This window comes from Drosophila virilis, chromosome 4 (assembly GCF_030788295.1).
Source record: "Drosophila virilis strain 15010-1051.87 chromosome 4, Dvir_AGI_RSII-ME, whole genome shotgun sequence".
NCBI lineage: Eukaryota > Metazoa > Arthropoda > Insecta > Diptera > Drosophilidae > Drosophila > Drosophila virilis.
The window spans coordinates 8,959,331-8,975,523 of NC_091546.1; the positions used below are offsets into that span (position 1 = coordinate 8,959,331).

A 16,193-nucleotide genomic window follows, 5' to 3' on the forward strand; every position below is an offset into this window, starting at 1 on the left:
ACATCTACAATAAATTCCATTCGTTCCCCGAGTGTGTAAATAGTGTGAACGGGCTTAAATATAATATACATTTAAAGAAAATGTAGTATCCGATAGTTTCTATAGTGTCATCTCTAAGTACTTATACCAAGTATCAAATCCATTCACATATATATGAATATGTTGTGTCCATGTTGCGATGCTAATACGGAAATTCACAAAAAGTTTTAAGAAATAATCGTGTGCGAATTAATGATCTCCACCCTTAAACCACAAATGGAATATTCAAATATGTTGCGCTTAATGGATTCTGAACATTTATGAGTTAAAGTGTTAAAGTTACATAGAAATTGAGAAACCAGAAAAAAATATTGACGCCATATTTATATCTGCGTAATCCTCAATACGAAGGTCGTTTAACATACATATAAAAACATATAATACCTTTGTAGTATACACAGACGCTTCAGTACATGCAGATGTACATATTCTTATGAAAAACAAAGCGTATAAACCAACACAATTAAACATACTTTATATGTATGTGTGAGTAAATAAATCAAGATACAAGGTTACACAACAATAAAATTTGTTTAAATAAAATTCAAAATACAAAACAAAGGATATATTTATATATATATATATATACATCGTAACGTAATCTACGGCACAGAATAGTGCCAGAGATAAAATATTATTGAACTGAAATTGAATTGTGTAATGTTAATGAAACAGTGCAGACTCCACCATATTTACAAAGTCGAGAAAAAAGTGGCCGTAAAGAAAAGAATTGCAGTCCATCCGGATACCATGTTCAGAAATTGTAAACTTCATACGATTATTTTCTGGGCAATGCATGCATCAAGAGCAAATCAAACGATAAACATCACGACGCCGAAAGCCTCAATAAGACCGCACAGCGCCTAAAGAGAGTTCACCTGAACATTCATCCTATATTTGGCTGACTAGGATTACTTACTGATCGTTTTTCTAAAACGTTTAGCGTTTTTAAAGTTCGCTAATCGGCAGTCCCCTCGCCTGATATCACCCCTTGAGATTTTTTTGACGGTGAACGTTTTGCTCACGGCTGGAAACTCAACATGAAGCTGCTGGAGAGCTCTCGCTTCGAGGCGATCAACAACGCGCTCTCCATACAAACTGGCGGGATCACGATTTTTGGTCGTATCGAAAGCTACTCCTGGTATGAAATTTTCTATTTATTTACCAATTATAACTTAGCAATTTATAACCTTAATCCATTGCTCTTCGAAAATGTAATACCCGGAAGTTGGCAATTGCTGAGGTTGGCTAAGATCAATTGAAGAACAGCATTTGTTGCGTAGTCGACAAAGTAGTCCGATATTAAGATTTATTATATCAGGATCACAGTAATAATATGAAATGCCTTAAAGGCAAAGTCCCAAAATTTAAAATACACAAGCACTTGGCAGAACTTGCAAGCAAGTCCTGAAGTAGTCGTCCTGGTTAAGCTTGTAGTTCCTTGACAATTTTCTTTTTAGAATGTCTAAGTAGCTCCACACCATTACAGAGAGCTTGCCAAACTTAAGTGTGGGTCTTATATTTTTCTGTTCCAGAGCTGTGTTCCGCTTTCTCCAAACTTAGCTGGGTCCGTCATGATAATATAACATTATTTTTGCCTTGTCATCCCGGTACTCATCGGGCTTGTTGACATTGGCAAAAGAAAAATTGAGCCGTTTAGTAATTTTAAGTAAAGGCTATGATCAAATAACGCAAGTTGTACTTGTTAATAATATTTTTAACTAAACCTTTCTATATTTTTTCTATTTAGCAAAATGGTTGCAGCCGAGAAGGTGTTATACAAACGATTTACAGCTGAGACCCACGGTCATGACTTGCAAGCGTTATCACCTCCTCAAACTCTGTCGGATCTTTCACCAAACTTTCATCGCAATAACAGTCAATCCGGCGATGAAGGTGTAATCTTATGTGACACGATCTCTCGCAAAACTTTATTTTACTTGATCGCAACTTTAAATGCCTCGTTTGAACCAGATTATGATTTTTCAGATGCCAAGGTAGGTTTAAACGAATAAAAAAAAAAGCATTTGACTTAACAGCCTTTGTTTTTATAGTCGCATGAGTTTAGCAAAGAGCCCTCTTTGCCTTGGGTTATGAACTCCGTTCATTCTAACCTGTCAGCCTTAGCTGGGGATCAATACCAAGTTTTGCGTCAGCCATTGTGGTCAGCCGTGGACGACGAGGTAACATTATCGGAATGCGATATATACAGCTATAATCCGGACTTAAGCTCTGATCCTTTTGGAGAACCTGGTTGCTTATGGTCATTCAACTATTTTTTCTACAACAAAAAGTTAAAACGCATTGTTTTCTTTACCAGTCGCGCTGTTAAGTATGATAAAAACCGAACTTCATAAATGTTTACTACAGTCTTTGTTTATTTTTAGCTCCCTCTATGCTGGAGAAACATCTGATTTTTCAATGGAAGAAGATATATATTAATGAGTTATAGTTCTTCGATTTTATTTTCACTATATTTCTTATACTTATACTTTTTTTTTGTTTCGAGCAATCGGCACAAAAACAGATAAGAAACGCGAGGTACTGTGCTCTTCATTGTATGAATACAAATTCTATACATAAATAATCTTTAAAATCATCACGTACATGTTTACTAACTAAAACAAGAGAAACATAATATTTAATCAAGTATTTTATTCAAAACAATATTAATATGCGTTCTTAAAAAATAAATCTAAGTTTCTATATAATTATCTAGTTTATTAACTCGTATTCTCTCTCTAACGATAGACAGAAGAGGTTGAAGCAACTACGAAATACTCTGTGCACAATGTAATACGGAGATAGCTCTGTAGTGAGTTAATAGAACTTAATTATTAAATATGAACAACCTCCAAGATAACGTTAAAGTATCAAATTCTTAAAAGACTTGTTATATATATTTATCAGCTCGAGTTGGATACAACAACGGAAGGCTTCAACAAAATGAAATAAATGTAAACATTCTAATTATCTATTTAGTTTTAACATTATATATATACTAAGTGAAGTTTAATGGCCAACAATAGAAGAACTAACCTCCACTTCCTAAAAAAGAGGGATATCAACCAAATAACCGCAGGATTAACGAGACATTAGCCACGCTTGCTGAACAGCTAAATATCCCACACGATCCACACGATACAAGATGGAGCACGGACAAAAAAAGCGGAAGCATTTCTTATGTGACGGAAAGCTTTTGCGCCATTCAATTATCTGCAAGGTTACCCATATTTTCGAAGTTGCTTTCATATCCATTTAAAGACAACCTTCTTCAATTAATGAATGCACCATAACCAGGGAACTTCAACCACGTTTTCCGTAAGTATGATTCTTATAACCTCAACGATCTTAAATCTGTAAGTCGACTTATTATACCCTGAACCCATTAAAAATGGGTATAAGGGTATATTGTATTTGTGCGAAATCCAAATGTATGTAACCGGCAGAAGGAAGCATCTCCGACCCCATAAAGTATATATATTCTTGATCAGCATCAATAGCCGAGACAATCTAGCCATGTCCGTCTGTCTGTCCGTCCGTCCGTCCGTCTGTATGTATGAACGCAAGGATCTCAGAACCTATAAGAGCTAGAGACTTAAAATTATAGATTTAGATGCTCCTAGTTCCCGCGCAGATCGAGTTTGTTTCCGATAATCGATAACTTACTCCGTTTCCAAGCAATCGATAAAAATCGATATCGATATCCTGTTTTTTGGGCAATTTTTGTAAATAATAAGAGCTAGAGTCACCAAACTTGACATATAGCTTCTAAAGTAGAATATATATATGCATTTGATGTTGGAAGAAGAGGGTTCAGGGTATACCCTAGTCGGGAGCTTCCGACTAGAACCTCTTACTTGTCCTAACTTTACAATTGTGTAGACATTGATGTAGCTTTTCGATGAGTAATCCCCACTTGACCGCATGGTCTAATTGACCAAACCATAAAAAAGACCCAAATCTCGTGAAAATCGAATTAGATTTTACCATGTTAGGGGGTGGGAAATTTTTACATATGTCAATATAGGATGGTACTATTTTAACCCAAATTTGACGAATAATATTGCCAGATTTAGATGCCAAATTGAACTTATGGCCAAATCATGAATAGGTTTCACCGAGTTATGGTTAGTAAAAGAGGGTGCAGGGTATCCCATTGTCGGGAACTTCAGACTAGACATAAATTAGATATATATAAGAAATATAACATTGCCTTTATAATGAAATAATCCAGAAGCAGACCATGAACCAATTAGTAAAACAATTTTTTGTATAAATTCTAGACAAAATACTATGCAATATATATTTAATTTAAAATATTCCGTGTTTACGGCATAAGTTATTAGCAATTGTTATGGAATTTAGGGTTTTGTATTTTTATTGTTAGGCTGCGACCCAGTTGGTGATATTGTCTGCTGAAGTTTTTTCAAAAGTTCGGGGTCCTCCATGGTTAAAAAGATTGAGACGTACTGAAAATATATTAAAAGTTAAATTTTTACCCATTTGCAATAGGTCTTAGGGTATAGAAAATTGTACTTACTTCTGAAAAAATTGGATATGAACTTTTTTGAATAATACTGTCACCGACTAGGTTGGACGTTAGTAATTTAGCCAGGTTTTGCCAGTCTCGTGTCAACATACATTTGCGTGCCAAATTCAACTTTTTATAAGCGTCCGAATGCTTTTTAGCATTGCTTTGTTCGTATGTAACTGGCGCCGCACATGATGAGTTTTTGTTTAGCCAAAACTCATCATTTGAATCATTAACTATTTTTAGGGTACGGGTAAGAACGTGTTTTGGTATCGCTTTTGGCGGAAACCGCAACGAACTAAATTTCTTTTCAACTTTATCTTCGTATAATTTTCCCACGCGAGACGTCTTCATTGCTATATTAGAAACAACAGTAAAATGTTTGTTATTTATTGTACATATGTTGTAGATTTGACGATAACTTTTCGACTTGCCGACATTTCGATAACCACAGGCTACTCTTATAGCCCGTTTCCACTATACAGCATTGGACGGTGGTGTCCAAAACTATCGACAAAATGCCTACGATTATTTCTTGTTGATCGGCAGTATCTTATTACCAATATAATTAATTTAAATAAATGCAAACTGTATTCTGAATGCAATTCATATTAAGCATTTACAGTTGGTCGTGGTCATGTGCCATAAAAAATCTAAATTTAAATTTATATAATTCTTTTCACTTTAGATTTTAATAAATTAAGCCCCAGACATCGAGGCAGCCATTAAATGAATAACTGTTTGTATGGTTCCTGCGGGCACTGTTTTTTTTTTGTAGTACATTTTAACAAAATTGATAATTCAATATATAAAAAATGTACGATTTCTTACGACTAACTCTAGTAAGATATGTATCCCGTAATATGTAGCATCTGGACCATTGCACTCTCAATGCAAGCGTGCTGTTAGCTATTAAATTTAATGGTAATCGATGATTGGCAGCCCACCAATACAGTTACTTAAATGCTGGACTATCGATATAAATATATAAGGCACATAACTATTGTCAATATTTATCGGCATATCAAAGGCAATTGTTGTTTACCTAATTATTAAATACCTGTATTAGTAAAGTTTTGAGAAAATTTGTATAGTTACCTATGCTTTTATACGTGCGTATTATTTGCCCAAGAGTCTGAAAGGTTTTAGTCAATTCCTATTAATTATTGCCCCCAAAAATAATAATACATGGATTATATTAATAATTGTCATTAATTTTAGATCTAAAAATGGATTTCAATTTGGGTATGGACCTCTTTGGAACAGACGTTCCGCTTGAGAACCGAGAAATAACGTGCACCTCTCCAGAAAACTATATTAAAAGTGAAATAACGTTTGAAGAGGAACAAATAACTGAGACAACTTTCCTAGACTTGCCAATAGAACACATTTGTCAAGTGGAAGTGGGCACAGCTCTGGAAACCAACGAGGAGAATTTATCAAACCTCAGCAATGTAGGCGAAATGTCTGAGCTTCAGAAAGAAGCTGAACAATGTGCTGATCATGATTCTAAATTTTCCGATGCATTGAATGACCATAACTATACGTCTCAAGAAGTCGTGGTGGGCCAACCCAAGCCAGATAGTGTTAAAGATATTCTTTTGAGTTACATTATTTCGAATGGAACGCCGCCTGAAACAGTTTCTACTCAAGTAACAAGTTTTATTGATAGTACAATTAAGAAAATGAAGATGTTTCAGTTGGAAAATGTAAGCAAAAAAACTGACGAATTGATTCCTACTGAATGTCCAACTCGAAGTAATAATACAACTTTGTCAGAGAATTGCTCGGAGCCACTGGAGGTTGAGGCCAATGATGAATATTTCGAAAGCCTTTATGAGAATATGAGCGAAAATAAAATCGCTTTCAGTACTATTCTTAGCAATACAACTGATTTTGCAAAAGATTTCTATGATGAATGCCAATTACTAACATCAAAAACAGAAGAAGAGTTCAAAGACTTTATATGTGGAAAAATTCAAAAACTTAAGACAGTTGCCAATATAATAAAGACAACTGATCAGTGCGTCCAAACAACATTTTCCAAAGGCTCCATAAGAAAAAGGCGTAGAATTAATCATAATGCTAAAAGATATCTCTTAGACACATCTGCTTCCTCCAGTATGGATAGTGAGTGCGGCAGTTGTGATGGTCTAAAGAAAGATCTAAGTGAAAGTAATTTATTGGCATCGGATCGGTTGCAAGGCTCAAAAGCTCGCAATTCAATTCGAGAATTTGAATATAGCGATGGCATTGACCTTAGTAAATATATCAACTTAGATTTTACCAATAGTAAATTCCGACAAATGTCCAGCGAAGAAGTTGACAATGATAAGATGTTTTCGGGCTCATCAGAAAGTAACACGGATAAGGAAATAGAAAGGTATGTAAGGTTTTAATTAAATATTTCATTATCAGCAACTGCTGATGGTTATTTTGTGTTTATCATGCTAAAACTTTATATTTGTTTGGCTATTCCTTATAGACTTCGGCTTATCTAGTAATACAGCCTTATATAAAATTAATATTATTTGTTAATAATCTTGAAATGTGTCTTATTCGACAGGCTTACCAATTTAAATGGTCTCAAAAAACGTCATGGACACACCCGAGGAGTCAAATCCATTGATAAAAGCAATCTCAAATCGCTAAGTATCAAGAGTTCAAATACGCCCAATGATTTTGATGATGATTTGGCAATGTATGACACTGATAATAGTTTCAAAGAAGTGAGTGTGTATGTAGTTGAAGTAGTACATAAATCAAATATTATTGTTTAATTCATATAATTTTCAAATACTAACTATATTTCTTTTTAGAGTGACGATGAGGTTATAACGGAGAATCAGTATCTTTCACGATTCAATGAGCAAATAAAAATGCAATTACTAAATGAATCGAACAGTGATTCTGGACTTTCAGATCAAAGTGACTACAATCTTTCCAAGGAATCTTCTACGGAAGATGATAATAAGGGAGATGTCGTAGACAAGTTTCTGCAAGTTTTTAAATGCGACCATGATGATATGGTGAAGGATGATAGCATTAATGAGACCAAAGAGAACAAACTTGAATCTGAAAAGAAAGAGTCCGATAGTTTTGAAGTTAGCGATGAACTATGGAATGATAACTTTACAAACAAAAATAGATCTAAGAAATCTTTAGAGAAATTAATGGCTGAAGCAGAAAAGCGTAATCAAAATGAAGAAATCGTACTTAGTTCAGAAAGCGATTATTCTGACGTTGAGCCTGAACCCGTGGAAGAAAAAACGAGATTAATTAAGCCAATGCTGCGTATGGATCAGTTGGCGAATGAGACGAGAGCTGCCCAAAAATCAGAAACTGAGCGAATACGAAGGCTGGAAAAAAAACATGTGCTGCTTTCAAAGGCAATCAAAAGTAATTCAGGAAATACAACAAAATCTGGCTTAATACTCGACTATATTGAAAGTACTAAAACGTTTGTAAAGGTTGATGACGAAATAGTTAAACAACTGAAGCCGCATCAAATTGATGGCGTAAAGTTTATGTATGATTCATGTTATGGTGGAATTGATCACAATAAGAAAAACTCTGGTTCGGGATGCATTTTGGCTCATTGCATGGGCCTCGGAAAAACTCTACAGGTGAGCAGTCAATTATTTTGAAAACAAACATATTTTTAATCTTTCCATATATTAGTTAATAGCTCTATTGCACACCGTTATTTCATACAAAGAACTAAATACAACGAAAGTCTTGGTACTCTGTCCCAAGAGTACTGTCATGAATTGGGCTGATGAGCTGCAACGCTGGTTGGGACCTTTAAGAAGTACCACTCATATAAAAGTATTCGTTTTTCCCGATTCATCGTAAGTTAAACGCTTAATATATATTAGTCAGTATATAAATACATATATGATAATAAGTCTATGACTTTTGTGAATGTATAAGCACAAAAGAAGAAAAATTTTTATAAGCCTTGACAAATATATGCAATCAGGGTACATTTGTTAATAACCTTAATATCTTTAGTGATATTTTAGATAAATTACGAGTCTTGGAAGAGTGGTCGCTGTCGTCCGTCAACAGAGCAGGCTGCTTGTTGGTTGGCTATGAGGCTTTCCGAACTCTTGTGTTTTATCACTCTTATAAAAACCGTGGCAATTTAAGTTCTGCGAAATTAGAAAATATTCGAGAAAAAGTTAATAAATATTTACTGCAGCCAGGTAAGTAACATGTTAAGCAACATTAGAAAAAACTTAAACCAATCATTTCAGGTGCAGATCTTGTCGTTTGTGATGAGGGCCATATCATAAAAAATAGCAAGTCAGCCATAAGTCTAGCTGTTGCAAAAATAATCACACCAAAGCGAATTATTTTAACTGGCACTCCAATTCAAAATAATCTCAAAGAATGTAGGTACAGCTTGTGATAATACTTGCATTTAAGGCAATACTTACATTTGTCTTGTTACAGATTACAGCATGGTTAACTTTATAAAACCTTTATACCTCGGAACTGAAAAAGAATTCGCCAATTTATATGCAAATCCAATTAAGAATGGACAACATAAGGATTCAAGTAAAAAGGATATTACCGTCATGAAGCAGAGGTCGTATGTTTTACACAAAAAGCTGTCCAAATTTGTACAGGTACAAACATAATTCCAAAGTTTATTTCGAATTAGTTTGATAGTTTTACGCAGGAGGCACAAATAAGATATATGAATTTAAAGACATTTAAGTCATGCTTATTAATTCCCTTTAATACAAGATAATTTCTATTTGTTATTAAATTATCTTCTGTGACATTCTGATTAATTAAGTAGTTGTTCATTTTAATTACAGAGAAAAGAAGCTGAGTTACTGAAGACGTTCTTGCCGCAAAAATTCGAATATGTACTCTTTATTCCTATGACTGCAGTTCAGGTATGTAACCGATTATTTTAAAAAGGGAAGCAGAAAGAACGTTGCATAAACTGCGCTGCTTATGGGAACGTGTTTATGAAGACGTTTTTAGGAATTATTAATTCCTTCTATATTCTGTGTATTTTTTTGGTAAATCTTGAGAAGGTTCAGGTTCAATATTCAATATTTACAGGTATCTAATTAAATACATTTGAAACATTTTTTTTAAAAGCTAATACAAAAAATAGAATGTTGCTTACAAATCTAAACTTTATGTACAATACTTTACAGAATACTCTATATGAATACATTTTGGAAGCTATTGCAAGCCGTGGCGATAGCCGAGGGAAAAGCCTTATCACCGACTATACCGTTTTGAGAAAGGTAAATTGTACTATTGTGGAACTTTTTTTGAAATATAAATTTATTTATTATTATTATTTATAACAGATATGGACACATCCCAAAGTTCTAGAAGATGCATGGAAGAATGCGAACATGGTAAGTAAATAATTACTGTCCAATTACTAAACTAATGTTGAAATTCACAGCAAAAAAACAAAAAGGATAACAAAAAAATCGGATGTCCGCATTCGGATGATGATCAACCAGATGATATTTACGATAGTCAAACAGGTCTAATTTCGGTGACAAATGATTGGTGGCGGAAATATCTTTCGAAAAAAGACCTGGAGACCATTATGCCAAGTAACAAACTACGCACTATGTTTGCTATTCTGCGTATGTGTGAAGAAAAAGGCGAGAAGTGGTAAGTGGTTTAATATATTATATACCATAAAGATAGGTAAATCGAGAAGTAATTAGTAATCGTTCAGTGTTTGATGAATCTGCGATATACACAAATAAAAAAGCTTAAGAGCTCGCAGTCTTTGTAAGTGGGATAGGATTAAGGACAAGCATTTCTTATCTTCGGCCCTCCGTTATATTAATTAATTTCTTTATTGTCTTTTCAGTTTGATCTTCTCTGCTTTTGTTGCAGTACTTAATGTGGTCGAATACTTTTTCAAAAAGATAACGGAATCTGATGCTGAAATATTACAACACATTCGTAAGTTGACATATATTTTATTTGAGTAATGAAATAATAAATAATAACAAGAAGCTGCCTGCATAAAATTGATATTATTGACCACGTTCGTAGATAAGGGTATAGGGTATTTATGAAGTGAACAAATATTAATAGTTAATTTACTTTTACTTTTACTCGTTTAATTAATTTACTACATAAATATTAACCTACGCTTACGACTTGAATAAAACGTAGCTATCATCAATAATTTTTATTACAATTACTTGAAGATATACCATCGAGCTATAAAGTTTCAAACACTTGGATTAATGGCCAGGATTATTATAGACTGGATGGCAAAACACCCAAAAATATCAGGCACGAAATGATAAAACGGTTTAACAGTGAAGCCAACCGACGAGCTCGCGTTTTTCTGATATCTGCTAAAGCTGGAGGCCAGGGAATAAATTTAATTGGTGCTAACAGAGTAATAATATTAGATACTTCGTGGAATCCTTCTAATGATCAACAGAATATATTTCGGATCTTTCGTCTGGGTCAGAAAAAAAATTGTTATATATACCGTCTAATAGCTATGGTAGGTTTTAAAGAATTTATAAAAAATATTGTTAATTAACTACGATAATAACATTTTACAGGGAACAATGGAAGAAAAGGTCTACTCTCGATCCGTCACAAAGCAGGCAATGAGCTTTCGAGTTGTAGATGAACAGCAAATTGACAGACATTATAATATGGCAGAATTAGCTGAGCTTTACACGTAATTGTTTAAAAAGTGGATTTATCTTTTAGCTGCTTTATACCGATATTTTCCCTTTGTATTCCTATATTTAGATTAACACTTCCTCAACAATGTGAAAGGCCAATGCCCTTATTACCAAAAGATACCATATTAGCACACCTTTTACGTCAATCAGAGTTGGTTTATAAATATCACGAGCATGACAGTCTATTAGAAAATAAAGTGGAACAGGAATTGAGTGAGCAAGAAAAAGCAGATGCTTGGGACACATACGAAAGAGAATTGCAAATGAATTTAGGTATGTTTGTATAATATTTATTTTACTTTCTTATGAACTTATGACAATTTTCTACATTTGTTTTATTAACTAGCCCAACAAGAAGGATTAAATACCGACAAGTAAGTTACTATTTCTTGCTATAATTCAAAAGCAATATACAAAATTTGGTTTCAGGATTCAAAATTCTAGTCTGCCAACCAAACTAAATTCATATTTGGGTTCTGTTCCAAGCCTTGATGTAAGTACTGCTAATGATTCAAAATTACATAAAATATCTGCGTTTGATTTTATAAACGAGAGACAGATATTCGGCTCACCGAATATTTTATGCCCTTGCTGTCCCAATCGTTCATCATACTCATAATGCTTTGCCCTTATTTGAGAAACATAGGAAAAATAGTTATCGGCGTTAATATGGTTGAGATATCTTTAAAATCAAAAAGTTTTTCTTACAATAACCTCATATTCGACCGATCGTTCTTACGGGAGCAAATTTATATAGTGATCCGCTGTAAACAAGATTTGCATACATAAAGGGAAGATAATGAAACTTAGGAGTGCCGAGTTTGGTCAAGATATCTACTTAATTTTTATTTTAGACCGATCGTTCTTATCGCAGCTCCTTGATATAGTGGTCTGATTCAGCCGATTCCGACATATGTACTGCGTGCAACAGAAATAGGGACTTTTGCAATGTTTCATGACGATAGCTCTAAAATGAGACACTAGTTCGTATAGAAACAGACATGACTGTATCGACTCCTCTGGTTGATTCTGATTAAGAATATATATAATTTATAGGGTCGGAGATGTGTCCTTCTATGCCTTACACATTTCGAGACAGAATTATAATACCTGCCCAGTAATGCAAGTAATACAAACTGAAAATTTAAATTTAACTTAAATTAATTCTTTTCAGATGCAAACACTTTTAAACTACAGTCTTCAGTCTGCGTCACTCATTCCACAGTACAATTATGGATTAAATCCAAATTATCTAGATACTTTAAATTTGTATCAAAAGTATACATCTATGCGTTACCCTGATATTAACTCTTGCTTGAATGAAAATAGTTTTGCTTCATCTCCTTTTAACGTTATGAATACGCCTAGTCTAAATCGCTTACAATCGAGTTCATCGATTATGCCAAGCATGCCAAGCATTTCAAATACAAAATTACAGGCTAGAGACTTTGGCTTATTTGATTCCCAAAAAGCCCGCAGTAGCTCAATGAATCATTCACAACTTCACCATACACTTGCATCAGACCCATCATTGCTTGATAATGCATCGGGTAATTCAAACTCAACCAACGTTCTTTCTAGCTTAGGTCCTTACAAACAATTGCTTGAAAATCCGTTGTCAAGTCTATTAAATTATTCGCCTCAGGGTTACCCTATGCCTGGTCAAGTGGAAAATTTACATTCGACTTTAAAAGGAAACTTTAATGCCTTTCCCAGTTCACATTATTCAGAAAGAGTGCCAGATGCAACTGACAGTATGAATTTAAAGGATACATCAACGAAATTAAAATCATCCGTTGATCAAAATGTCGCTCAAAATGTTAGCTCCATCGATTTGACATCGGTAACGCCAGCTAAACCAGCGGCTAGTGCCACGCTCTTAAAAAATGGTCTGCCTTCGAAAACACTTCAAATGCAACCCACACGTTCAGTGGATCAGACGAAACCGACGCCAGGTGCAGAGTCTGCTGCTACAAAAAAGAATTCGAAATTACAGCGACATGTAAATATGAACTTACAAATGGAAGACGAAAAAACATCAAAAAATCCTATTGGAAGAAATGTTAATTTCGCGTCTGTTTCAAAAGATTACTTAAAAAATAATTCTGAAATGCAAATAATACCAACAACTAGTCCGCCGGGTACAAGTAGCATTACGAAGCAGCTTAATGAAATGTCCCCCAGCATTTCCCTAACTGCTGTAAATACATTAACTGAAAAATCGAAACCTAGAAGGCAGGCCTTGCAAAAAAGTTCTACTTCCATTTTAGGTACAGATAGTAGGCAGAGTACAAATGTTTTCAAATCAAAAAATTCCCTGCATCCCAATATTTCATCTTTATCAAAAGTTTCAATAACTTCACCTAGGACCGGAAGCTCTAATAAATTAACAAGCTCTGAGTTTTTATCAGCTAATAAGAATAGCGCTGAAACAATACCAAATAGTTCTACGTCATTGACGTCGTCACAGATACTGAATAAGAATACTTTGCCCGAATCGTCGCTTAAAGCGAAGCCAACGAACATTACTCAAAATATATTAAGCACTCATCCTAGTAAACTAAGTTCTAACGACGAAGGATATCTCGCCAATGATGGGCCAACGCGAACAGATGGCAACTTACAGGGGTAAGAGTCGATACGAATAAACTTTACTTTTTGCTTTTTAATCGATACGAATGAACTTTTTACATTTTGCCTTTTAATCATAATTCTATTTTAGAGAAAAGTCACACTCATTCGTGAGAAAGAGATCAACTGAAACCCCAAGGGAAAATCTAAACAGTAAACGAACAAAACTTTAAAATAAATTAAAAAATCCTGAATTTAGGTAAGGATTATTGCATTTTTAAGAATAACTCAATAATAATAATTGGTTTTCTATTTTTAGCACTGTTGATTGCATTACTTGTGGTAAATTCATGATTCTTTAGTTAAAACTTGACTTATTAAATGTATTTTGTGTACAGATTTTAGTTCTCCATGAAAGATACCACAATGCGTGTGAGAAATAAGTATCCACTTCAAAATATTGAAGACCAGTGATCAGATCTTTTGCTCATAGTTACAGTGGTTGCTTTCGAATTGTGTAGATATACTTTAATTTGTAACTTTGAATGAATTGAATGAAGTGAACAGTGATCACCTAAAATAAAACATGCATAAATTAATCGGACTAGACTATAAGTATGACAATTTCCAAAGGATTCCATATCAATTTGCTACAAATGAAAATAACGCCTAGCAGGTCACTACATCATCTATAGAGAGCCGAAACGCAGGAGGAGAGGGAATTGTCCAAGGAATCTGGAATTGCCTTTTTGTGGTGGACTAGCAATAATCTCTGTACCTCATGGAGATCCTGTCTGTTTCCCACAAGTACTAATCAAACGATCGTTTAAAAATTGAGCATTACGTCGACATTCGCTGTGTGTCAAGTTTGTAATGTATGAAATGCGTTTCAAAACTGGCCCACATGTATTTCAAAGATTCATTAGCTGTGGATCCCATCTGTCCCATCTATATGTTGTATGGTAAGTGGTTAAATAAAGATTGCGATATGTGTAACTGTAACGATTGCTATTCAGAATGATATCGCAGCAATTTGTAGATAATTATTTTTTAAAATTTTAAGGGAGTTTCATGTGGCTTTATATTTATTGATATATCCTTTGGTATTTCCGTTTTAACGGTTATGAGCTATTTGTGCAATCAATTCAATTAATTTTATAAAGGTTGGCGGCATGGTTTATTTTTTAAATTTTATTAAAAGAAACCAATACAAATCCTATAAAGAAATTGGTGAGTTATTGGACAGAAGTCAATTTACTATTCGGCAGGAAACATTGACCGCACCCGCCCACGAAAGTTAACCGATCCTGGTTGAATCCAAATAATCAAAAATATCAAGAAAAACCCAATAATGTCATCATTCCAAATAGTATCAGAGGTTAAAGAAGAGACTGGGAAAAGTCAACAAGGCACAGTGCGAGAATTGCGAGATGCAAACCACTCATTTCGAGTGTGAACCCATCGAAGCGAATGGAGTTGGCCAAAGACCAAAGCCTTCAATTTACTGGAATGATGTCCTTTTCTCCGACGATAGCAAGTTAAATACTCTTCGCTCAGATGGCCGAATCAAGGTGTGGAGAAAACCCAATACGGCATTCAAAAGTTACAACTTAATGCAACATTACAGTAAAGCTGGTGCAGGTGTGGGGTTGTATGTCCGCAGCTGGTGTGGGTAAATTAATTTTCATCAAGGGACAAGCGTGTTTATTTGGAAATATGGAAGTTAAGCAGACCAGACAATCCAATTGAGCACCTATGGAGGGAACTGGACAAGAGTCTAAGGAACCGTAAATTTTCAACGAAGGCCGAATTTAAAGAAGCCCTAATGGAAGAGTGGTCAAAAATTGAACCAAATGTTGTCCGAACATTGGTGCAATCAATGCCAAATTGGCGAGAGAAATTGAAAAAGGATTAACTTTGTAAATAGGATAAATGTATATTTTGGTGTATTTGGCAAAATAACAATTACAGCTGCGGCAGGCGCGGCAAATTGGAATACCGCTGTTGATGCAAAGTCCTTACTTATTATTTGTAGTATTTATGACGGATTGGAATATTTACTTGTTACTCATAAAATCATGGGACTTTGTTTTCTTATACAAATATATTGAGCTGAACGAAGTACGGCAAAAACATGCAAAAGCAGGCATGTATTCACACATGCAAGCATCCATTTATATATTGTACATACATATGTATATTATTATTATTATTTACCAGCTAAACAGATGTTTTCTTATCAAAGTCCGTTTCTGGAAATGCACGCTTTGTTATAAAAGCTTTCGAATTGTTATTGTTATACCAAAGCACATCAGCTTACAGCATCTGCGCAGAGGACACGA

At 34.4% G+C, this 16,193-nt stretch overlaps 3 protein-coding genes across 7 annotated transcripts; 2 read left to right on the forward strand and 1 right to left on the reverse strand.

The window, feature by feature from the left end:
• The first annotated feature begins 142 nt into the window (after positions 1-142).
• On the forward strand, positions 143-3,012 carry Maf1 (repressor of RNA polymerase III transcription Maf1). The gene is made up of 4 exons (XM_002052345.4): positions 143-1,180; positions 1,790-2,036; positions 2,094-2,371; positions 2,427-3,012. The coding sequence occupies exons 1-4, from the start codon at positions 1,080-1,082 to the stop codon at positions 2,479-2,481; spliced, it is 681 nt and encodes a 226-aa protein (XP_002052381.1). The 5' UTR covers positions 143-1,079; the 3' UTR covers positions 2,482-3,012.
• Positions 2,675-5,004, reverse strand: udd (under-developed). Its single transcript, XM_002052344.4, has 2 exons — positions 4,583-5,004; positions 2,675-4,511 (listed from the first exon to the last, which is right to left on the reverse strand). Exons 1-2 carry the CDS (start codon positions 4,925-4,927, stop codon positions 4,404-4,406), a joined length of 453 nt encoding a protein of 150 aa, XP_002052380.2. The 5' UTR covers positions 4,928-5,004; the 3' UTR covers positions 2,675-4,403.
• On the forward strand, positions 3,107-14,813 carry LOC6629077 (transcriptional regulator ATRX homolog). Of its 5 annotated transcripts, none has more exons than XR_011416583.1 (23): positions 3,107-3,360; positions 5,795-6,956; positions 7,140-7,302; positions 7,393-8,199; positions 8,255-8,424; positions 8,588-8,781; positions 8,833-8,970; positions 9,032-9,207; positions 9,403-9,483; positions 9,754-9,846; positions 9,913-9,963; positions 10,014-10,231; positions 10,437-10,531; positions 10,783-11,090; positions 11,152-11,273; positions 11,348-11,553; positions 11,627-11,654; positions 11,710-11,773; positions 12,455-13,908; positions 14,003-14,110; positions 14,171-14,193; positions 14,250-14,466; positions 14,528-14,813. XR_011416583.1 is itself a non-coding variant. In XM_032438443.2 (22 exons), exons 2-20 carry the CDS (start codon positions 5,803-5,805, stop codon positions 14,082-14,084), a joined length of 5,604 nt encoding a protein of 1,867 aa, XP_032294334.1. In that variant the 5' UTR covers positions 5,580-5,715; positions 5,795-5,802; the 3' UTR covers positions 14,085-14,110; positions 14,171-14,193; positions 14,250-14,813. The 5 variants fall into 5 exon arrangements, 1 of the variants encoding a protein (XP_032294334.1); XR_011416582.1 differs by lacking the exon at positions 3,107-3,360 and adding an exon at positions 5,577-5,685; XR_011416581.1 differs by lacking the exon at positions 3,107-3,360 and adding an exon at positions 5,580-5,715.
• Positions 14,814-16,193: the final 1,380 nt, after the last annotated feature.

What these genes read in the sequence shown, in the direction of transcription:
- Maf1 (XM_002052345.4), top strand. Translation starts at nt 1,080, where the DNA reads ATGAAGCTGCTGGAGAGCTCTCGCTTCGAGGCGATCAACAACGCGCTC. An exon ending in ATGATTTTTCAGATGCCAAG is followed by an intron (nt 2,037 to 2,093) that starts GTAGGTTTAAAC and finishes TTGTTTTTATAG; the next exon opens with TCGCATGAGTTTAGCAAAGA. An exon ending in TTTACCAGTCGCGCTGTTAA is followed by an intron (nt 2,372 to 2,426) that starts GTATGATAAAAA and finishes GTTTATTTTTAG; the next exon opens with CTCCCTCTATGCTGGAGAAA.
- udd (XM_002052344.4), bottom strand. Translation starts at nt 4,927, where the DNA reads ATGAAGACGTCTCGCGTGGGAAAATTATACGAAGATAAAGTTGAAAAG. An exon ending in CATATCCAATTTTTTCAGAA is followed by an intron (nt 4,512 to 4,582) that starts GTAAGTACAATT and finishes ATATATTTTCAG; the next exon opens with TACGTCTCAATCTTTTTAAC.
- LOC6629077 (XM_032438443.2), top strand. Translation starts at nt 5,803, where the DNA reads ATGGATTTCAATTTGGGTATGGACCTCTTTGGAACAGACGTTCCGCTT. An exon ending in ACGGATAAGGAAATAGAAAG is followed by an intron (nt 6,957 to 7,139) that starts GTATGTAAGGTT and finishes CTTATTCGACAG; the next exon opens with GCTTACCAATTTAAATGGTC. An exon ending in TATACCGTCTAATAGCTATG is followed by an intron (nt 11,091 to 11,151) that starts GTAGGTTTTAAA and finishes AACATTTTACAG; the next exon opens with GGAACAATGGAAGAAAAGGT.